The sequence below is a fragment of the Amphiprion ocellaris genome, chromosome 14 (assembly GCF_022539595.1).
Source record: "Amphiprion ocellaris isolate individual 3 ecotype Okinawa chromosome 14, ASM2253959v1, whole genome shotgun sequence".
In the NCBI taxonomy this organism is placed as follows: Eukaryota; Metazoa; Chordata; class Actinopteri; family Pomacentridae; genus Amphiprion; species Amphiprion ocellaris.
In genome coordinates, this window is record NC_072779.1 from 19,723,797 (window position 1) to 19,748,955 (window position 25,159).

Here is a 25,159-nt window from a genome sequence, read left to right on the forward strand (position 1 = left end):
TGCAAGTTATGATTGTTTATTTACACTGAAACCGATCAATGTACAGTACAGTTTATTGTGATTGATAAGCACTTCATGGTGTGGTATTAATACTAATAATATTGATATATTTCTTTCAAATAAATTGCATGAAACCAGAAAATGATGTAGCACCTTTGCAGTAATGCCATGGGTCAAACAGCTGGGACCTTTGAGGCAGAAGCTGTTTCAAACATGCGTGTTTCAAATGTGTGGCTAACAAAGTTTTTTTAAATTTAATTTTTTAATTATGGGATTCACTTCTTTTTTTTTTTTTAACACTAGATATTTACAGTACAGAGCAGCAGTCTCTCCATAAAGGTGTGTCTGCCTCCGTCCTGACAGGCAGAGCTACTCAGTCTGGTTCACGTCTAGGGCAAAGCGTACGACTCCGCCGCTCCTCCGAGGCTCGGATCCCTCCAGCAGTGGTTGTGGTTCTCCTCCAGCAGCACCCTGGGAATGATGATGACTGGGTCGGAGAACCTCGTCCTTAGCATCTCTAGGAGGCAGCACATGGTTAAGACACCAGAGAAGGAAACAGAAAGAGACACATGATGAGGCATTTCTCTCAGGGCGACAGACAACAAGTCATTGGGTTGAGCTGAGCTGAGCACCCTGTGACCGCTCATTTCAAAAGGGGGAATAGACAAGAAAACTAAAGATTGCTTGTTGGCTGCACAAATGATACATAAAAATGCCTCAGGGTTATATCCACAGAAAGTAAGGACTAACAAATCATCTAATGCATAACTTTGAAAACTTGACAGGACTAGAAAATGCACTGTGTCTTGGGAATACACGTTTTCTAACGATGCACTGGAAAGCTTTGCATTTAGATCAATACAGCCCGCTGGTTTCAATCTATATTTTGACCCATTCATTTAGTCACAGCGCCATTATAATCTACAGGATGCCAATAGTGCAATGAGGGTCTCGGGGTGCTCTTTGATAGAGGAGCTACAAGATGCAGTACATAATGAAAAAAATTCAGAGTACAAATTAGATCATTAACATGCACTTACAATTTCCATTGAAATGTCTCTTTCCAAAGCAGCGTTGCTTCCCTCATTCCATTCATACTTACCCCTCATCTTATATCCATGCTAACACTCATCACATGTGCTAGACAGAGTGCAGAGCCTACACCAAATTATTGAGCATAACTTCAGATTGCAGGTCCAACAGAAAACAGTGTCAGCATGCTGTAGAAACGCATTCTGAGTGAAAAAAAATAAATCTTACAATGTCCACATAATATGAAACTTTTACCAAAGATGCAAAACGCTAAAAAATATATCACATGTGACTACAGTCCATTATAAAAATGAGTGAGGTCCTTCCTGTATGAATAATTCCAGAAATCAAGTCATGCAGTTTGCTGTAACCATGGAGAGTGGGGTGCATTACAGCAGCTGGCTCAAGAATGATTGGAGATGGCTGGACTCAGTCCACGGCCTCCTTAAGAAAAGCCACTTTAAGGAGCCTTACATGTATGATGTGACAGCAGGCAGGCAGACAGCCCCCTCTATCCCCCTACTCTAGTGTCCATATGGAAGAGAACTACAGAGGGGAGCAGACCAGAGATAATGTGGTGGTTCACCAGAAAAAAAAATGAAAACCGTGCCACTGTAATAGAACACAAAGTAAATCACAACTCCATGAGCATGTATGAATGGGAATGAGTGGCATTTGTGGCTCTATTTCTTCTCTTTGCTCTTGTGATTGATTACCTGGGATTGGGTAGTGCACAGCCCCACAGGTGTTGCTTTAGAGTCTGCACCCAGCCAATATCTCGGATTGGCTGGCAGAGTTGTATGTAGTGGTACTGTTTTAGCACAACCCTTCAAATGAATCAGAATGTCACTCATTAGCACAGGACAGACTGGACACAGCATCATCCAAATGTGACATCCTCAAATACTCTAATCATGACACCAGGCTACAGTACAATGTGATCTCAGCAAGTGTAACATCACATACAGCATATGCGGTTGTTTTTGTTTTTTGTTTTTTTTTTGCATCATTTGTACATTAACTAGAGGCCTAAGAAGCACATGACATCTTATTCTGGAATAAGGTTCTGGACATCCCTTCGCGTGCATGTTGCCCTTTAAACCTAATGAGTTCTTAGAATATATTGACACATGATGCAAAAATAATATATTCTTCAGTTCTCACACGAGGGCAACATGCAGGGCCTGGAGAAGATGCCAGAGCTCATGCCAGAATGCGGCGCAATCTTGGATAAGCATAGAAAGAAGTTGTGAGAGCAAAAATTCTCTTCCATGTGGATTTCTTTCATTAATGTTGTCTGTCACAAAGACAAAGACTGGGACAGGAGAAACGCTGACAGATCCCTGCATCCGCTAATTGTTCACTGTTCCCCTTAACAAAAAGAAGCAAAGAAGACACTGCTTTTTCTGCTTTTTTTGCATTTATTTGTAATGTTTCATTAAATATGAGCAAGCAGATAGAAACACAAGCACGTCACAGTTTTTTTTTCTTTTTTTTTTTGGCCAAGACATAACTTTCTTTACCATACTTTCTATCCTTATTTGCCTAATGATCACAAAGATAGCACCGGGTGTGTGGTGTGCTAAGCACTGTTTACATTGACTGCCCCTACTAGCCCCCTCCCCTGTGTTACATGACAAAGCGACCCCCAGCCAAAGGCTGCAAAATGCTAATGAGTCGGGCCCTCCTCCCTGATGGGGCGGGTGCTCAGCTTGGAGAGATATGATGGTGGAGGTGGTGGTTATGGTTTGCTGCTGCCTCATACACTACAGAGAACAGAAAGAGTAGAGTCAGAATGGAGGCAGAGATGCTGAGTAGCAGAGCTAATGACAACAGTGAGGGGTGTGAGGAGGGGGGTGGAGCACAATGAGAGGTCGACCCATGACGACACTGTACAGTGTTCTTCTAATCCAAAACAAGGTGTCTCGACTTATATGGTAAGAAAGCAGCTGGATGCTTTGGACTAAGTGTAGAGTCAGCCAACATGTAGCCCCCGTTATCACATATAGACAAATATAAGCTACTGTATATATACAAAGGAGGATATAATTAGTTTGAACAGATAAACAGTTACAGTACAACCAACTTCATGTTCCCTTTACTTCGACACATCTCTCTTAAAACATTTGCATTAACCAGAGTTTCAAACACCACCATGTTAAGTGAAAATAAACCCAGTGTAGAACCTACATTTTATAAGTAAACTCATCAAACCGACATGCTTATGGCTTCGCAATCTGGAAAAAACAAGTAGGACGTGGATTCAGAAACAGAGCGATGAACAGTGGAGTCCAAGCTACACTGACCCTCACATCACTGTGCCCCCATTGGTTTATATTAAAATACAAAGAGACATTAGCATAAAGAAATGAGATGAAACCTCAATTGAACAAACGGCAGTGAAGTGTGATTTATTTGAATATATGCTTCGACTGTACAGCCCCCTGTATAAAGGTGATGAGAACAGTGCTATTAAGCAGCAATTTGAGCTGTCTGCTATCATCCCGTGGCGGTCTAATCACATTGGTTACGGTCACCCTCGGCACAGTGCTTAACAAAAAAGCCAAAAGGAGGCGTGTGTGCTACTGCAAATGCACAACTGCTGCTTCACAGAGGCATCAGTCTTGTCAGTAAAGACTGTGTTGGAGGTGATTACGCTGAGTTATGGCCAGCGAGAGTGTCAGCTCTGTGCACTGTGTGCTTGGCAGACGGGATACAAACCACACCACTCAACACAACATTTTCCAGCTTAACTGAACTCATGGCTCTGTGGCTATGAGAAATGTTGTCACTGTGATGTTGAATGTTGTTACCACTGCACGACGGTGTTATCTAATTCAGTGCAAATACTCAGCTGCTATGCAAATGACTGGTGTTTAATGCATAATCAGTTTGGTGTGACCCAGATGGTACGTTGGCAACAAATTGGGTGTTACAAAATACGTGAAGGGAGTAAATGCTGAATGGGATAACAAGGTGTTTTTTCATCACAGAATTTGGTTCAAAATGAGACATTGGATTACAGAATCACATTTAACAAAGCTTTGATGGTGAAATTGCCCAACACAGACTTGAACAGAGAACAGTAGCAAAGATAACAGAGCAGGTACAAAACAAGCTGTGGATCAGACACTCATCATAATTAACCAAGCGGGACATTTATCAAAGATTTTCAGATTCTGATGCTGTTAATTTGTGCAGAAACCATATCCAAAGAGCCAATTTGATTAACTTTTTCTCCCCATAAAATAAAAAGAAGAAAAAGACAGAAACAAATCCTTGATAAACTCAACAAAGCAATCTGCTCAGTTGATCAAAGCCAACCCTTCAGAATTGCTTTTTGCTGGGCTCATGCAACAAGAGCCATCCATTGGCTAGCCAGTCAGCCAGTAGCCATGGCAACCTGGAGATAGAGGCGAGCGGATGGGGGGTGGTGGGTGGCATCAAATGGTGGAGAGAGGGAAGAGGTTGCTCCCGCCCACTAGTTACTATAGCGGTCTAGCATAGCGGGAAGCAGGAGCAGCAATGGCATGTCATGTTCAAACCCCGACGTCTTATTCTAGTATTACTGTACAAACGTAGCCAAGAGGTAGTGACAGAGGACAGAGAAGAAAAGTGAGGAGGAGATAAGAAAAAGGAGACAGGAGAGAGAAGGACTGAGAGATGAAAACATAAGACGGGAACCTTGAATCAATTTTGCAGCCTCTGTGTTTATTTTGCCCCAGAAATAAGAAAGAAAAGGAGAAGTAGTGCTAAATGATTTTTACTCTTTTGCCTCAGCCAGTTTGTTGTTCATCTCTTTACTTTTCTCCTTGTCCCCCACCGCCGACCGGTTCTCAGGCTGGTTCTCCGAGGTCGTCTTCTTGGAGCCCCTCAGCGTGGCGCTCTGCTTATCTTTGGCTTTCTTCACTGGCTTGCCCTGGCCTGCCGCTGTGGCTCCAGACTTTTTGGGTTTAGAGCGAGGGACACTATACCTGTCAACCTAAGGATGTCGGACAGCGGAAAAGAGATTCCTGAGCTGAAAGGCCTCAGTAAAAACTAGTCATTTCTAAAACTGTGATGTGCAATGAGATGAATATGGCAAGAATTTCACAGCGTTACAGATTCATAAATAATCGTTCAGCTTCCGTTTCTCTCTACTTCATTACATTTAAAATCCTATGACAAAGTCAGACAGGTGCGTTCTCACCTGTTTGCCGGGGTCTATATAAGGTTCGCTGTACAAACTGCGTATCCTCCTCCTCTCCAGGGCCTTGTTGTCAGTGGGCCTCAGTGGGGCTTGTGCCTTGAAGGTGGCGCTGTAGCTGGTCTCTAGGCTCGTCTTTTCATCGGGGGGCAGGTACTGGGACCGGGCTCGGATCATCTTTACCGGCTTCACATCTCTGTAGGCCTTGAACTCTGTTCTGTTTGGAAAAAAAGGAAATCAACTGTCATAAGAAATGTACTTCGCTGCAGCTTTTTTCTGTTCTTATTTTCTTTCTTGGTAAAAATTTGGTTGATACCAAGCTCATCATTTGAGTAGAGCCACGAGATGATCAGCTTAGCTTAGCGTAAATAGGGAAAAAAGGCTTGCCTTGTTCGTTTCTCTGGTTGACTCCAGGAGTTCATTGCATCTGACCATGAAATAATCCAGCACATAACACCACATAAAGCCATAATATGTAATTTTCCCATAGTTTTTCACTTCAATCAGAAACCAAAAGGTTTTCTTTTTCTTCTGAACAGAGTCAGGAAAGCTGTTTTCTCCATCTTCCAGTTGCTCAGCTGAGCTGGCTGTAGCTTCATAATTTATGTATGTTGGACATCAGAGTGGTATTGAATGTCTTGTTTACAGTAAGTCTCTATAAAACACTAAATTAGTGTAATACACAAAATGTCAAACTACTCCTTTACCAACAAAAAAGAAGAATGCGCTTAGTGTTGAATAATGTATTTTGTAGACATGTGTGCTCTCTAAGATACCTTTTCAGTTTTGCAAACAAATATTTTGCTTGTTTTTAAAAAAAACTCTGCATTGATAAATATCAACTTAAGTGTTCGTGTATTTTGCATTATTTTTTTCTGACCCTGTAATGAAAATCTTCTATAGTCATCATTTGAAAAAAAAAAAAAAAAAAATTCTGTTGAAGATGCCAATTTTGTAATCCACGTCTAGAGAAAAGTGGAGTGGTGCAGAGTATGTGAGAAGTATTGTAGGTGGGAGGAGGTCTGCACCGCAGTTTGATGGTGTGATATTCTGTAGTCCTCACACAGCAGTTCTGAAGAAGGTCAGCAGTGTGGCATTCCCACTGAGCAGGCTGGCCTGCAGCATGTGCTCCGTATCGGTCACCTTTCATTTAAACACATATAGATATCTAAAGCACAGAGGACAGATACAGTAACTGGATACCAAGGTGTATATTAAAGTCATTTACTTTAATGTATATCCCTGCAAAACATCTTTGTCTCTTTCTTGCATGCACACTTTCTTTTTCTCTGCAGTGCTGTATTCCCTCAGCATTACTCATCGAACGATTTACAGCTTCAGTAAATACCATATGTTAGAGATACAGCAACTCTAACTGTAACTGCAGCATTTATTAATCAGATATCAGATGACTATTTTCTACATTGTTTAGCCAGTAGTATATATATATATATATATATATATGTCCTTGAGGGCAGAGAAAGGTGCCTTCAAATAAAATTTATTATTATTATTATTATTATTATTATTATTATTATTATTATTATTATTATTATTATTATTATTATTATTATTATTAGCTAGTATGCTAGCATGCTATATATGCTAGGACCGGCAATAATAATAATAATAATAATAATAATAATAATAATAATAATAATAATAATAATTATTATTATTATTATTATTATTATTATTATTATTATTATTATTATTATTATTATTATTATTAATAATAATAATAATAATAATAATAATAACAATAATAATAATAATAATAATAATAATATATATACAATATTCTGACCAGCAGTAAAGATATTAAGTGAATTATCATGCAGGAATGATAAGCAGCAAAACCAGAAGCAGGAATCGGTGAATATTTAGCATCTGTGCTTAAAAAAGGCTGAAACATTGATATAAATAGTAACATACTTTATCTCTTCATTCAGAAATAAACTCCTTTTTCTGCACCATACTGTTATACTATTGTATTGAGTTAAAACAAGAAAAACACCACATTATTGTTTACAGAAATCCTGAAATTGCCTTTTCCGTAAATGTCACTGTTCATGTGGCTGATGGCTGTTGCTGTGAAAGGTCATCAGGTAATGTAGAAAGTAGAAATCTATTATAGGAGACTCTAAAGTTGTTAAAATGTTTTATGCTGCTCTTGAAGAACCTTCTGTTCTGGCAAACTGGCCACGACTGTGAACAAGAAAAATGTAGGAGCCTCGATTTTTCTGTTGTCCTGTTTCTTCTCCTTCAATAGGATGCTGAGATAAGTGTACTGTAAGTACAGGCTCTCTGCTTCAGACCAGTCAAATGACACCTAACAGTCGTCCCCTGTGGCTCCACTGCAGTCACAAACACACAAACTGTCCAACCTCCAACACAGCACAACTCAGTGCAAACACTAAACACTAACACAACAACAGTCAAGGCTCAGCTTCACGTTTTGTGTGTCAGTAAAGAAAGGCACTATTTTAAGCAGCGCTGCTGAGTGCGGACAGAGGAGTGGACAAGGGCAGGCTGCTGTACTGCCGCTTCATTAGGACAATTTATGAGCCTAAGTCATATGGAAAGACATGCAATCAATAACTGGAGGCTTTGATTTTACATCTTCTAATGTACTGCTCTGAGGAAATGGGCTATGAAATTTGTAGCGTGAAAACTGGCTTCTGACCTAAATTCCACAAGACCCACTGCTTCAGTATAAAGTAAATGTTAAAATTCTAAACAAGAAATCACTCAGAGAGCGCAGTACTGTGCCAAGGCTGCTCAGTCATTGTATCATTTCTGAAAAAAATTGTGGCAGAAATCACAGCACGATAGAATGTGGCCATTTAATATAGATGTACCCACAAATGACCTTGCGCTGAACACAGCTGTGTGTTATATAAGTATGTGTACGTTATGTACCGATACCCAGTCGCGTGACTTAAATATGTAACTGGAGGTGGGAATTGATGGGATTTGGAAACACCCACACAATTTAATCAATTGTTCCTTGTATCATTTCCAACAGATAAGTCCCGATAAGTTCGCTGCTGTGGATTTGTAGTAGGATCGCAATCATGTGATCGTCAGCAGGCAGCTGACATAGTGTTCCCTTGTTGTCATAGTTACGGTGTTGCTGTGCCGCTATCTCACAATGATACTGAAATCTTTACCAAATTCGTGGATCCAGACTATAAGCTGTATCCCTGGCAAAATCTAATGAGTTGGTCCTTGTGTCATTTCTGACCTTCCCTGAAAATTTCATCCAAATCCGTTCAACCAGTTCATTTTTGAGTAATGTTGTAAACAGACAAACAACAAACAGACAAACTAATGCCGATTGTCACATAACTCCGCCCAGGCTCTGCCTCTTTGGCCTCCGCCTGTTACAAAGAGGAGTAATAAGTGATAGAACTTGTTTTTCAATGGTACTAAAGATACATAAATCAACCTTTTTTAGCATGCCATTTTGACATGAAGCAGGACCTTTACAAAATAATTAGTTGCAGTCACCCTTTGTCGGTGTTGCAGTAACTTTACTGCGATGTGATCATTTCATATGCAAATTAGATTTGTGGCAAGCTTAAGGTGGACCTCTAACTTGTGAAACATATGGCAAGCAGTTCATTTTTATTTCTGTTTTTGTTGCAGGTTTCAGAAAAATGTCTGCCACAAACTCATGTTTATGTATTTCTGCCATATATTCCTGTGATGTTAAGTCTTTTAGAATTCCAGAAACATCCATCCATCCATCCATCCATCCATCCATCCATCCATCCATCCATCCATCCATCCATCCATCCATCCATCCATCCATCCAAGAAAACTATGAATGATACCAATATTACCAGAAATACTATCTACTGAACACTATGCATGTCAACTTAAATGCAGTGTCCATAAATTTTACAGATTTAAATAGCTTGCAGATGTATACATAAAATACTACAGATTCTAAAAAATCCTCTTCACGGTAAAGGTTTGGTGAGGTGGGTGCAGCAGCCATCGACAGACTGAGTTCTCCAATTAAGTTGCAAAGCATAACTTCCTAACCACATTTGTCATGGCATCAGATTTAAGACACACAAACAAAATCATCTGTGACACCATCTGCTGTATATTTCTATGGTGCAATTTTCATTTAAAACATTTCTTTGCATCATTCATATACTACCAGCCAAAAGTTTGGACACACCTTCTCATTCAATGTTTTTATTTATTTGTATTATTTACTACATTGTAGATTAATACTCAAGAATAACACTTTTTGTTTACTTCATAATCCCATATGTATTATTTTATAGTTTTGACGTAATTAATCTACAATGTATAAAATGATTAGACAAAAACCATTGAATGAGAAGGTGTGTCCAAACTTTTGACTGGTAGTGTACCTTCATTGTTGGCAGTGGTAACATCTAATACATTTGCTGCCATTTATAGATCCTATGGATTTTCTATTTCTATTTTTTTTTCCATTTTACACTGGAACTCAATGCCCCAACTCCAGACCTGCCCCTGTAGAACCTCTTTCAGGGCTGTTTTTGGGGGAGGAAACGTACTTAATACAGGGGAGGTACTTCTGATCAGCTCTGAGAAACTCCTGTTTCTCCAGATTGGTTGAAGTGCCTTTTTCTGCTTCTTTTCAACTACTATTTGTCGTTGTTTTGGTGCACTCAGAGTTAATGTTATAGTTTAAACTGTGAGATCCTAATACCACGATGGAAACAGAAAGGCTGAAAGAACCGCTTACAGGGTTGTTCCTGTAAACATTCACTTCAACTCCCACTTGCCTCGAGTTCCTGCAGTGGAAAGCTGCCAAATCATCCCATCATTCATTGGGAAATGACTTCAAAGCCCACAACAATGCTAGCAGCTTTTAGACGCTGGTACTTTGACCTAAATGCTAACATCATCATGCTTACAAGGAAGACATTAACATGTTGCAGTAACAGATATGTTTATCATCTTAGTTTAGAGTCTGAGCAAACCTTTGCTAATTAGTACCTGACACAAAGTACATAAATTTTGCAGGTAAAGTTATTTCACTTCATCAACAGACAGATAATATGAATTTATTTAATAAACAGTTCTTGTAGTTGCTCAAGTATTTCATCTAACCGTTTTGGATCTCAAGTATATCAATAAAGAATACAAACATTTTACAAATTATTCAACAGATTTTTAATTAAAAGTGTCATCTCCGTAATTCTTTAACTAGTTTCAATTAATTTAAAGGTAAATTAGCTGTCAGGCTAACATTTAAGCTGTTAAATGTAACCAAAGCATAAAATGTCACTTCACTATAATGAGAAGAGCAACGTATTTACACTACAAAGGCTGGTGACAGTGACATGGCTGCTGAATACTCAAATCCCTCCCTCTGGTGCTGCAGAGGAGAGGTGGAAATCACACAGAGAGCCATTACATAACAGGACTGAAGTCCACTTTCAATGCTTGACTGGGCCAAGAAGCCACAATGCAAAGAAAGGTTATACAACAATGTCCAAGGCCAAGAGTGTAAAGCGCCCACATGACACCACAGGGTGTGTGTTTGCGAGAAAAACAGAGAAAGAGGCAGATTGTGAGTGCAGATAGGGTCTGCAGTGTGAAACACCGGCCTGCACTGTAACATTGCTGCTATTCATGAACATATGACTGTATTACAATAAAGCCTGTGTGTCTGAGGTCACCGTGTACTTGGTACTTGTTTAAAAATGGTTGTTGAAAAAGCTTTCTTGGTTCAGTGGCTGTCATGTCGCAGAGCTGCATCCAGCTCCTGTACATAAAACACATGTGAAAACGTAGCAGTCTGAGGCCCAAATGAGTCTGTTCCACTCAGCTCAGGAAATATTATCTCAGTGCTCAGTGCCTCAGGAGGTAGCTAATATTAAGATGGACATTTTACTCAGCAACAACAACCAAAAAAAGGCAGTTCATCGAGACGATAAACCGCTGGAAGGCACAGAGGTAATGTGTATTTAGGAAACCTTTCTATTTGACTGCGTTTGACTGTAGCAGTTGTATTTTTAAAATTTGTCACGTCACAGACGGTATTATATCAAAAAACTGACAGAAAAATGGTATCTTAAAGCGACTGTAACAGTTTTCTCCAAAAAGCCATGCTTCATTCACACCCTGTTTTCAGCTGAGTAGACATCAACTCAAGATAAGAAAAGATGCCTTTATTGTCATTGTATTAAATCAACAAAATTGCAAAACAACAAAGGAGTCATATTTTTAAATTTGTTTTTACAAAATGCAATCTGCAGTTCCACTGGATACAGAAATACACGAGAAATAAGCATGAAGCATACTATAATAGAACCAAGCTTCCAAAAATATTCTTAACTCATCGGTGGGTAAAAAGTCAAATATTATCTTAATGTTAGTAGATATCATTAATGGATATATATCAAAGACATGCTGTGGGTGACCACACCACATCTTTGGTTATATTGAAGCAGATTAAACATCCCCATTATCAGGACAAAGGAGCTCCAAACATTTGATGAATACTGCTTGATCTAATCTACCTCAGCTGGACTGTAGCAACAATGACCTAAATACATGAAAGGGAGCAGAGCTATGTGTTTTAATTCTGACAGATTTACAGTGAGGCTCCTGCTCTCAGAAAATGGTGAAACATGCTGAGTAAATTCCCAGGATGTTGCCTTCAAATACCTTTTCTTGTCCAACCAACACTCCAAAACTAAAGATATTCTGCTTGCTATCATGTGAAATATAGGCAAGCACAATCTCCTCATTTTTTTTATAAACTGGAGCTAGAGAAGAAAAAAAAAGTTTTGCTTGACTAAAATGACAAATGATGTAGTATTTATTGAAGGGCTTTCACAAATTTTAAGATGTACGCTTAAAAATTAGACCACCATCTATTCTCTCTTCCCATTATTATTTCTCTACTTTCTTTGGAAAATGAAGTTTACTTCTGAGTCACTGAGACTCAGGCTATGCTATCGTACCGCCTGATATTTCAAACTGTGTGACTAAGGCAGCTCGCAGGGCTGACCCTGCTGACCCGCTGTGTTGGAGGAGCTGTGCGGAGAAAGACCTCGTCACAATGACCAAATGCTGGCTCTGACAGGGGTGGACCCGAGCCAGGGTACAGCACTGCTGAGCTTCATGCAGCCCTGCTCTTACATGGCACAATCTGGACCACTCACAGTGGGAGAGCCATGGGAGAAATGCAAAAAAACACAAATGCCTGCAAATTTCTGCACTGTGGAATAAAATAGTGTATAACCGCAAGCAAGAAGTACTACGAGAGATTACAGAGAGGCCAGCGAAAACCAGCCAGGATTAGGGCCAAAAAAAGTCAAATCAAATTTACTCCTGTAAAGCACTCCCACTGAGAAAACTGTGTTTTAAAACAGTAAATCAATAATGTGGATCATTATCGCTTGCTTTTGCGTCAAGGGCTGCTACCAAGGACGAAAAAGAGCTACAAGAAGTATAGAAATTCAACATAAATTTTCAACAGAATGTAACACAAACAAAAAAAAAAGAAAGAGGGATCATTTCAGTACTCAAAATTTTAAAGGGGTATGTAAAAAGTATAGTATTTGTCTCGCACCCACACATCCATGCATCACAGTCTGAAAGATAAACCCTTAGTTCTACATAAAAATTGCTTATTAGTGATTAATTGGCTAATAAAGTTTGGCTAGATTGATGGTGGTACTGGATCACATTACAGTACATCCTGAGAAGGACTTGAAGCGTGACAATCCACCTAAGTACAAAATGTTATAACAATCTATGAGAGTTCTGATTTATGGGACCACTAAAGGCATAATGGTTAAATCAAATACCAAGCTTTACTTCAAAAAAATGGTTATTCAGTTACAAAAACCAGCCAGGCAAACCAAACAGGATGTGAGGCAGAATCCAGCTCACAGTCAAGGTTCAAAAATCAATCTGGGCAAAAACAAAGAAAAAGAAATCAATTGCACTAGGCACAAAGACAATGTGGCAGGTGGAGTGGTAGACTGGACAGAAATACTAAAGGGTTGATTAGTGGAGTGGAATCAGGTGAGCAGAGCAGCAAGGAGTATCAGTTAATGCAGTAGAAGGGGAAGGCAGCTAGGTGGAAGCAGCTGCCATGACAGGATAGTACAGGTGCATTCCAGTACCAATACTATCATATTATACAGCATGCCAGAAACACGATTTGGTTGTCATAGTGCATAGTATGTTAAATGCAGTATGCCAAAGGTACCAGAAAATGCTGGTAGATCTGGTCTCATGTTGCAGTTTGAAAGCCTGCATGTTTTCTGACCCACAATATTCTGCACGGCATAAGATACATTACATACATCACTGTATAAAGTGAGTACAAACAAGCTGGAGCTGCAGAGACAGCACAGACAGATGCCAGCTTATTTCACACAACAGACTGGAAGAGATATGTGAGCAAGATTGTCATAGTTTAAGGTGCAATATTATGACAAATATATCCCAATTATATGCATACTGCATGCAATAGTACGTACTTTGTAAGGGCAGCTGAAGTACGGACTGAAAGGAAATATAAAAAGTATGAGATTTGGAACGCAGCCTGGAGTTGGGTATTTATTGCTTGTGAAGATTTATAACTGAATGATTCCCTTGGCATAAAACACACTGGAATATCCATTACAAAAAGGAAATAACGCCTTCCAGTAATTTCTTGTTGCAGCAACATTTATAACGACATACCAACCACAACACACCTATGTCAATAACATGTACCATCACATAATTCTGTAGCCTAGTGAGCGTTCAGTCAGATTTTATTAGCACTACGTTTGTCTTTTCCTTTGTCCTCACAAATTCTCCTTCACATCTTTCGTTGAAAGACGATTTCATTCGGTCAAGGCACAGTGTTTAGAAAAGACAGGGGGAATCATTTTCTTTTCATTATTCAACCACAGTCTAGATGCTGGTAACTCAAAATTGAGAATGAATGAATGAGAGAAAGACAGAAAACTAAAACTGTGTCAGCAAACCATTGAGTGGTTGGTTAAGTATTACTCCGACAAGGAAGATGGCAGAGTTATGTGACGAATGGCGTTGGTTTATCTGTCTGTGTGTTTGCAATATTACTCAAAAACAGATTAACGGATTTAGATGAAATTTTGGGGGAACGTCAGAAATGACACAAGGACCAAATGATTAGATTTTGGCAGTAATGCGGCTTATAGTCTGGATCCACGGATTTGTTAAAGATTTCTATAGTGGCAAGGCATCACTGTAACTATGACAACAAGTGAACGCTACGTCAGCTGCCTGCTGACGATCACATGATTGCGATCCCACTACAAATCGATCGCTGCAGACTTTTCAGGACTTATCCATCGGAAAAGACACAATGAACAATTGATTAAATTGTGGGGGTGTTTCTGAGTTCCATCAATTGCCGTCACCCGCTACATATTTAGTTCGGTATCCGTACATAACGTACACATGCATAACACACACCTGTTCTCAGCACAAGGTCATTTTGTTTGTGGCTACATCTAAATGGTCTCTTTCTATGTTGCCGTGATTTCTGATCATCAATAACTAATAAACAAATGCTGCCTTTCTAAAAAAAAAATGCTGCATTTCTGACAATGCCATAATTGGGGAATGAGCAGCCTTGGTGGAGTACTGCACTCTCAGAGTGCTTTTCTAGTTATACTTGTGGTGGTAAGTGCTGAACCCACTCAAATATATTGTGTGTCCTACATTTGTCTGTCTGTTCATATTACAATCCCTCAAAAATGGTAACATGTTCACGAATGATAACTTGATCAAGAACTGATCACTAGACTGACAGAAACCGAATCAAATTTCTTATTTTGAGCCATCAGCCTCAAATGCAAGAATTTGAGGCTCTAATGTTCATACATGGAAGCAGCATAATAACATGGAGCTCTGTCTTTGTGTGTGACACTGTGTTGTAATATACTTTGAAAGCCTGTAAGCTGTAAGATCTGCACACTGACACTGTTGAGACAAATTTCTGTGCAGATATCACTCATGGTGATTCTGGCTCTAATCCTACACCAGCACTGGCCTGAGATAAAGTGCTGGCCCGCTTCTCTCACAGTAATCCAGGGAATCGATGGGTCCACGCACAGTACCAAAGCTTCACCTCCTAACAGTGTTTCTTGGTGTGTCAGCAGGAGCAGAGTCTGGCTTTTGGTCAATACTCCCTCCTTCCTCTGGGATCAGTTGGCCTCCTCTCTATCTTAAAGCCCCTCTGTAGCCTCTCAGGCAGTAGCTTAGTGAAAAAAAGCACATTACATTACAGCAGACTCTCACTGGGTTACATAGCATGGCTCCGAAGCACATTTTCTAAGCCAAGCCTAACAATTCAAAGCTATGCTAATTTATGTAAAAACAGAAATAATCAAAGACAGTACAGGCACAATTTGAAACGTTCCAGTGAAAGAATACACTACAGTGACAGCAATAATGCAGCAAGTAAGTCTCAAAGCACAGGTTTGAGTTATCAACAATCGTCAGTGTTTCATTATAACTGTACAGCTAACTATGTTGCAGTATCTTACATAATTTATTCATATCCAGAATCCAATCTGAAGACATTTCCTTGTAAATTTACTGTAATCAGATCTGCTAAAATCAGATTAGTCTGGTTATATAAGACAGCTAGCTTTAGCTGGCAGAGCACTGAGCACATTCAACAACAGAACACTAGACATGAGCTGAGATATTATGATTACAATTAGGCAACAATATGTGTACATTTGCCAAAACTAAACCACACAACTTTCAGGAAGCAGAAAAATGTAGGCGGTTTTTGAGAAAATTAGTTAACCTGGGACTATGGGACTTTTTTCCTCTCTCTCTCTGCACAATGAATATTTCTGCATTGACTGCTTGTCAGTAGAAACACGAGGCTTTGCAGGCTCCCTAAGAGGATCATTTTTTAAAATCCACCAGAATCCACTGGCTTCTTTTCAGTGTGCTGTCTGCTACCATGTTTCTATGTATATTCGGTGAGCGTGACATAAAAGACAAACTCTTTTTGAGTTCTTGTCTTAGAGAGTGAGGGGTTTCTGAGCCCTGGTGAGGAACACGAAAAAGAAAAGTCAAAAGAAGAAACTACTGAAATATTATCGTTGCAAGAAATATTTAGACCTATGATACGTGACATAAAGTAATATTAAAAATGCATGCATGCTCAGTCTCTCTCTGGCTTTCTGAACTCAGTGAACTCACTGTTGGCGGGGGAGCCACACGTGTTCATTTTGCTTGACTATTCTTTCTGCAAACTGCTCTTTTATCAGTTGACATACATCACATTGTGCAAAAAATAACGCTGACAAGATGAAGAATGGTCTTTGTCTTTTGCAGCAGTGCTGGTAGCAAAAAGCAAACACTAACAAAGACTCTAAAAGCAGATACTGCGTGAGACTCATGACTTATTCTCATGCAAAAAATGCCATTTTAAACATAATGTGGTGAGTTGGCAGCGAAATGAAGGCTGGATGGGGCTTGTGACTGGGAGACTGCGGGTTGAAAATGCTGCATCAATTCAGGCAAGAATAGGAATAGTTACCAAAGCAGCAGGCAGACAAGAACTATAGTCGCCTTTAGCATTTTCCCAGGTGCACTACAAAAAGAGGCCCTTTGTATTCTACAAGCTCTCTGGGGAAAAATAAAAGTTCATAGAAATGGCAAGTGTCCTCGTCAGAAAAAAGAGCAGGGAGGAGCAGGGCTTTGTGAGTAATTGGCCCAACCAGCACATTGGGTGGACAGCTATTTCTAAACAGGATTTACTGCAAGTGTAGCCTGACAAATACCAATACCCATGTCTATATTTGATTTAACTGAAAAATCATGACATTTTTATAAGCACACCTTAAAGACTAATTCTGCAAAGTTAAATCACCCATAATGACACAATATCCTCAGTAAAGGAACATGCACAAGGCTGAAATAAACCAGAATTATCCTTTAAACAATTGTGAAGATACATCCTGACAGCACAGATTGGGAATGTCCTCAGAAATTAACACGTGCTAGAAGCTAAATGCACTTGAGCACATGACTAGTGTTGGCACAGCACAGCAGCAGTAAGGTCAGCAGCAGTTAGTAGATCACCACAACAATGGTGCAAAATTCTGAGGAGAAGCATAGTCTAGCTGACAAACCATCGACGCCGTTTACTCTGCTGTAATCACAACGTTCAAAATATTGTAAACTCCCAGAGCGTCACGACGGTTTATGCTTATTGTGCGAAAGTGAAAATACACAAGGAAGATAGCTGGCGAGATTAGATAAATTAATCTGCCTCTTAGTGGAGCAGAGGTATGTGATACGTGCTGTTTCCTTGTCTCTCTCTGTCATCAAGGTTATAAAATCTACAGAGCCAGGTTCCATGAAACTTAGTGGTGAGGTGGAGGATGGACACAAGAAGAACCCATATTTGGTGCAGATCCGGGCTACTTTCATTAAAAATGCAAGATAGAGCATTCTCTGTCTATTCATCCAATCAGCCCAGTCAGTTGTACCGCATACTTCTAGCTCTTCTCTACCCGTTTGCCAAACTGCCTTTGTACTGTTTGCAATTAAGCATACCAGCCACTCTGTACATTACTCATATATTTATATTTCTTTTGATTTTTAATCTTTTTGCCTGCTGTTTGCCTGTCCCTGGATTTGGCCTCTTTGCCTCTGCCTTGTTTTGGTTTTGAACATTTGCCCGTACCTTGGACTGTTCCCTGCGTTTTGATTTTGGTTGCAGCGCACCTTAAAGTTATTTCAAACTAATTTTGAGGAAGAATAATGATACAGAAAGTCCCACAGGGCAAACTGACAGGATTGTTTCCTAATGTTTATTATATATGAAACCCTTCAAGTCTGAATCTGTGTGTCTGAGACAGCCATCAGAACACTGCAGTTGATCCTGACTGCTTATTTCAATCATCACGTGTCTTCTAGCACATACGAGTTATACGTTTCTTTTTCTGTACTTCTGAATCCTCCAGATACACACACACACACACACACACACACACACACACACACACACACACACACACACACACACACACACACACACGGTGTAAGCAAATGTGTGAGCATTGATGCTACAGTTGTAATCACTGTGCATAAGTGGTAAAAAAAATATGTATATATATATATATATATATATATATATATAAACTGGGTCTGTACTTAGACACAGAAAAGCCTTTTTAACATTCTGACTATTACAGTGTTTTAATGTTGATATTTAGCTTGTACAGTTATAATCACGTGTGCCACTTTCTATCATTGTAGCATGCTAATATTAAAGTTGTAGCTGATGGGAGTGTTGATGGATTTTAAGGAAAATGGAAAAAGAGAGCACCAGAGTTATTACAGTTCATCCTGAAGGGGAATTGAAGGTCAGAACCAGTTTTCAACACAATTAATCCATCAGCCATCCATACATCTTACAGAAAACCTAAAATGTCAGCTCCGGTGTCAGAGTGTTGTCATTTCATGGAGATTCATCCTCAGAGGATATCAGCATCATAACAAAACTGCGTGACTATATTACACTTTCCTGTAAGTGATGGGTGAAACAAACTAGTGTGCACGATTTCATAGTTTGTGCTTGACTACTGATAATTAATGAGCCCAATTCATTAATTTTGCTGTCAATGTATTTCCTATGGCAGAAGAAAACAAACAGTTTTGTTGTGGTGCTCTCAATCCAATGAACGTTTGAAAAATTAAAAAAGAAGTGGTTTATGAAGCACTGCAACATCGTAGGTTTTCACAATTTGGATGAAATTCACCATATCATCAAATTTTTACCGCAAAACAGTCTGGTAGTCTGTCCAATAGTGCTGGGCGATATGGAAAAAATCATATATCACAATATGGATTATTTTATATCATGATAACGATATATATCACGGTATACCACAATAAAGTATGTTTTCAGTTATTCTCTGAAAAGTTTGACAAAAATTTCATTGCTTACTTTTCTCCATGAAACTTCAACCTGTTGCTAGGGCTGGACCCGAATATCCGGTCCCGATGGTGGTATGCGGATATTAATTTTGCAATGCGAGTATCGCATCGGATCGTTCCTCCGTCCGATAGTCAACCCCCCCCCACCCCACCCCCACCCCGGACGTTACGGAGCGGACCGAATCTTCGTCATTAATAGGGCCCGAATATCCGGAGCCCACAAACTGCTATTCGGGCCAGCCCTACCTGTCGCGCGTCCATCGCTCAGCACTCATGAGCTAAATAACGTAAAGCATGTCGCAAACCCGGGTGAGAATCAAAGAACGTAAAGCAGCGTCATGTCGCAAAAACCACAAGACGGAGTTTCTTTGCGAAAAATCTTTTTTTTTTCTTCTTTATTTTCACTTATATAAACTTAGAGTATGCATAGTGACAAGAAAAGTCGCAGGCTATTTAAGGATATATTTGCTGTAATAATTGATAAAATTAGGTTAGAAACGATAGAAGAGAAATGGCAGGATAGACACTTTTCTGTCGTTCTCACGATATGTATCGTTATATCGCCCAGCACTACTGTCCAACATATTTAAAGTATCTCAAAGATACCAGAATACTAGGTTTAACAGCCCAACGAACAGACACGTATCTCAGTCCAAGATCAAAACAGAAGTGTGGTAAATCCACGTCATCCAGTGAGAGATTGAAGGGTGAAGAGCTACCATTTAAACATACTTAAGGTGTGAATGAAGCATTCCAGGTAAATTGGTGTTCTAGTAAAAATTTGGTTATTGAGTTTCTCTTGTGGGAACAGCTCTATCAGTTGTATACGTATTAGTGGAGCCAGTATCTTTGAAATAATATTAATATAGTGATTCTGATTTCAACCACATCACCAGGTCTTAACTGAGGGACCGACTTTGATAGTCCCAACAATATCAACAATTTCAAAACATATTTAAAGCATTTTTGTGTGTGTTTGTGTTTATATATATATGTGAGTCTGTGCACGTGTAGCATTGTGCGTGTGTGTGTGCTGTGTAACTGTGTGCAGACTATCTGTGGCATTAACCCACAGCTGACCTGCTTTGGGTTTCCACTGGCAGGCGAAGACAGAGAGCTGACTGGGCTGCTGCTTGTCACCGTGCAGCCATTTCATGCCATGTGGAGGTAAAGTGCCCTGGGCTGCACCCTGCTGACGGCTCAACAACACAGGCACGCCAGCAAGGCACCAAACAGCTGTAAGGCTCACTCACTGATCTCACACAGCAATGTTCATCTCTGCCAGCCGAGTCACCCTCCAGCCAGGCCTCCTCCAACAACAGCCCAATCCTGCATTCTGTGACAGCACTGAGCCAAAAGGTAACAATTCACATCATTCTGATTGAATCAAACTGTGTTTTACAGTGAGAGAATTTGAATGACTTTTTAAATATAGACTGCTCTTAACAATCTACTATAATTATGACAACAGTGACAAAAAAGCATAAGGGTTGAGTGTGAAATGGATTTCATACATTATACCAAGTCATCCCACATTCTCACAACCAGCCTGCACAGCACAGAAAAACAACCTATATGAAGGATGCACAGCCTCCAGATGCATGAGACATGCGCACAGCGACAGTGACATGCGTGATTTGATGTTCATCCATCCACCAGTCCCTATCATCCTCAGGAACATTGCATAATAGGACAGAGATTAGCCCTCCATACCTAAACATCAACACTGTTTACAACAATTCCACTCTGACCTTTTCATTCATTTTAATTATCTTCTGTGGAGAAAACAGAAGCTGATTGCCCTGTATTGTTTTCACCTGCTGTGCATGAATTGGTTTGCGGAACAACTGTTCTGTTAGTCACCCCCAATTAAGTCACGTATTGTGGAAAATTCACTATTCTCAGGCCTGCAATGCAACAAAGCTTTCGATGAAGACCCATGCTAGAGGATTTCCTCTTTGGCAATAACTCCCATTTGGTGAAGATTTGTTTTATTTAATGATTTAATGATTTGTTTAATGTGTTTGGACTTAAGCATCACAAACAATAATGAGACCCCCCTACGGGCTTATACAAACAGGCTCTCCAAGTAAAGACCAGAACGTCTGCCCAGTGGCATCACTGTCACTTATGACAACCTTTGCTTTAACAGTCATTTTTTTCCCCAATTTGTCCTCAAGTGTATCGACAGTTAAGCTCCACAGCCTCTTTCCACATATATCACAAGACACGGCAGTAACAGAGGAATTAAATTTAGATCTACCACAACGGAGGTCTGAATTTGGAATATCAGACTTCTCCATAAAAGGCTGTTAACTCCCAGACAAATCACCAACTGGAATCAAATTAATTACATGCATAAAATCGTACACAATGAAGGCTAAAGGCTGGCTAAAACAATACCACAGCTGAAGCCATATGAAGTTAAATCTCCTTACATATTACAATCACTGTATGATACTATACGTGCTTCCTTATTGCTACTGTACTGTACTGTGGCTTTCTGGGAATGAAAGTTGTATATTTTAATTATACTGTGTATTTTAAGACCAACTAGAGACAAGGTTGAAAGTTAACAAAAGCTATAACATCTATGCAGCGCATCAGTTTTAATGGTGTGTATTAGAACTGAGTAATACTGCATCATTCCATTACACTACAATACACTTAATATGATAAGAAGCAGTGTGGAAATTATTCACCAGAAAGAGGTTCAGTGAAGGGGGAGGGTCTGGTTGTTTTGGCTAAAGAGAGGGTTTCTGAAGTTTTGCATGTTTAAAGACAGCATAACTACAGTGAAGTGAAATGTGTGACAAAAATGTGAATGTGTCATATAAGGTATCCTGTAAACTTTGCTTTTAAAAATCTCTTATCCCTTTTTAAACTGTGTACTTGTCAGTGTTGACCGTTGTGCACCAAAACATCAAGTCAAATTCCTGATATGTGAAAACCTACTTGTTATTGTACTTTTATTGTGGTCATTGTGTGACTACATGGACTAAACCATCTGAGATTAGATGTGCACTTATTACTGTTATTTGAAAGATGGAGTATATTGATTTTACAGTGTCACATTATTTCAAAAATATTATAATATGGCTGGTTGTTGCAGATTTTTCTTAGTCAAACAAAATGAAGCTACATGTGGATTTGACAAAGTAAAAGCAAATAATTTTATACACTCCCAGAAGAATTTGACAATTTAACGGAACTGCTTGTGCAAATGCATAGTTGAAAGATATTTAAATCTAATTCACTGGTTTAAATAAACCTTTTAATATTGTTTTTGTGGGTTGTGTTTACATAATAACGTTACTATTTGCCTCAAATTCATATTAAGCGTAATTTAGTGTCAAATTTCTGCATTAGTTTATTCAAAACTAAATTCAAGTTGAACTTATTTAATGATGACTGATTGATAACTCCCATTCCCTTAAACTTTGAGCTCAAGATTTCAAGTCCTCTCCTTTACATCTAAATATGCCTTGCCAATTTTAGGCATTAAAGACTGGCAATTGAAAATACATTTTATTGTAGAGGAATAGACAAAAAAGATTATTCCACTAATTTCATGGAGTTTGTTGGGAGAGCAGAACTGAATTCAAGACCATAAGTCAAGATGATTGATGCAAACTGTTGTGTTGATTTTAGATTTTTTGAGGCCAAATATGATTTTAAGTGAAGAAATTAACGGCTTTAGTTACGGTTGTCTGTCTGATAGTCTAGTGACTCAATCAAAGTGGTGTACTGGAAACCCAGTGTTGACCCCTGTGACCCCCAGGTGCTGTCAGCAGTGTGTCCACTCACTTGTACGAGCTGCCACCTGTGATCTCCTCTTTGATCTGTCTGTTGACCGCGTCCGCCGCCGCCCTCCCCCGACCCTCTCCCTCCACCTTCAGCACCACCTTCTTCTCCCCGTCGTGCTTACTGGAGCGCTTTTTCCTCTCGGGGCCCTGCAGCAGGTCTTTCTCCTGCACCTTGTCGGCGATGGCGCTCTTCTCCACGCCGCTGTCCGCCTCCGCCAGCTTCTGCTTGGCGTGCCTAGACCTGTCCCGAGCCCGGTCGTCCCCGGCCGTAGGGGGTTTGGGTATCCAGGGGTGGTCGTACCTTTTCGGGATGGGCCAGGGCTTGAAGTCCTTCTGGTACTGGGTCTCGCTGTTGAACGGTGTCTCTGGTCCGTGGTACTCGTTCTTGGGTTTACAGCTCGGTTCGGGCCGCACTTTCCAGTGCTTAAAGTCCTCCCGCATCACCGAGCTGCACACGCGCTCCTCGGAGACGCACCTCCGCGGCGCGCGTACCGCTGGAACGGTGCGGCTTTCTGCGCGAGACGGCTGCGTTTCTATGGCGACACGGGCCTGGGGAGGGTGGAGCGGCGGCTGCAGCTGGATGTGCTGCATCTCCGAGACGTCCGTGTACTTGGTGAACACCAAAGGCACCGCAATGTCAGCCTTGTCCAGCTGGTTCCAGAAGCGGGCCATGCAGCACGCCCTGCTGATACAGGGCCACGCCATGCTGAGCCGTGCCGAGTCCCGCTGCTACACCGCTGTCACCGAAACCAGGGAAATTATTCCTGAGAGGAGAGAATCAAGATGTCCGTGTGTCAGGCGGACGGCTCCGACGCTGTTGACGTTAAATTCGGTTAGCAGGTAAAATCCATTGTGCGTTCAGAAGATATTGGTGCAGATTTGAACAAGTTTATTAAAATAAACAACCAAACGTCTGCTGTGCTTCCCTCTGTGTCCCTCTGCGTCCTGCTACATCACTCCACGGCAGGGCACTGCAAGGAAAAACGGCCCCGCCCGCCTGCTCAGCATCCCGGAGGCACAGAGCTGGAGCAGAGCAAGATGTCCGTCAAGCTACAGAGAAGGGAAAGTCACTTCCGGCTTTACTTGCAGCGTAAAAGCCCCACTGAATGTCAGGCGCAGTAATATGATTTCGAGACACCCCAAAGAAAAAAAAGCATGTCATGGACACGAGAAATGGATCCATATTATAGGTCAACAAATAATCTTCATGCCGTGTATATGGAGCCACAAAAGCTGACATTGGTACGTTGCTTTAATTTTGAAATGGATGTAGGTTTCTTGTAGGTGCAAGGCTGATAAACACAGTGAACTTCACAGTGTAGTGGTCCAGGAGGAGGTACATCCATCACTAAGTACATTTTGTCGCTTTTTTACATTTACTATGATTTACTTAAGCAACATAAGAGAATAGTGGTCAGAAAGGAGAGAAGTTCTAAAAAAAAAAATTGATCTATAAGTGATAATTTTCCACGCTCACATCATCATTCACCCTGTGTGGCACAGTGTTATTTATTTATTTTGTTCAGCAAATTACTTTAGGTCAAATAGTCGTTATTTTGGCCACTCACTCAGGCAAGACAGAAAAGTAGAAGTACATGGCAATTCAAATAGAGTATAATCAGTTGATTCAGAACCTACAATGGTTAGTTGAAACATCAGACTGTGCCAGGACAAGCCTGAGCTAGGTCGGTTCCTCCCTGCAACCCTCAGAGTTCACTGCCACCATCCTGGTGCCACAGGACATCCCCAGAGGTCCTGTGTTCATGCCCTACTGGGTCAGAGGAGTTTTAGCTGCTTAAAGGGGGCCAACGCAATATTAGGCAGGTGCACATAATATTATTGCTGTCGAGACGTGGACTCCATTAGACCCCTGAAGGTGTGCTGTGGTATCGGACACCAAGATGTTAGATCCTTAAATCCTGTAAGTTGTGAGGTGGGGTTTCCATGGATGGGACTTGTTTGTCCAGCAGCACATCCCACAGATGCTCGATTGGACTGAGATGTGGGGAATTTGGAGGCCAAGTCAACACCTCAAACTCATTGCTGTGCCATTCCTGAACCATTTTTGCTGTGTGGCACAGCACATTATCCTCCTGAAAGAGTACATGTCAAAGTAGCATCCACATGGAATATAGAACCCAAGGTGTGTGTGTGTATA

At 40.4% G+C, this 25,159-nt stretch overlaps 1 protein-coding gene across 2 annotated transcripts; it reads right to left on the minus strand.

Moving 5' to 3' along the window:
• map6a (microtubule-associated protein 6a) lies at positions 1 to 24,016 on the minus strand. Of its 2 annotated transcripts, XM_023276373.3 has the most exons (5): positions 23,003 to 24,016; positions 5,222 to 5,435; positions 4,800 to 5,014; positions 1,749 to 1,859; positions 1 to 517 (listed from the first exon to the last, which is right to left on the minus strand). In XM_023276373.3, exons 1-5 carry the CDS (start codon positions 23,704 to 23,706, stop codon positions 370 to 372), a joined length of 1,392 nt encoding a protein of 463 aa, XP_023132141.1. In that variant the 5' UTR covers positions 23,707 to 24,016; the 3' UTR covers positions 1 to 369. The 2 variants fall into 2 exon arrangements, with proteins under 2 accessions (XP_023132141.1, XP_035806931.1); XM_035951038.2 differs by lacking the exon at positions 1,749 to 1,859 and having other exon boundaries at positions 23,003 to 24,015.
• Positions 24,017 to 25,159: the final 1,143 nt, after the last annotated feature.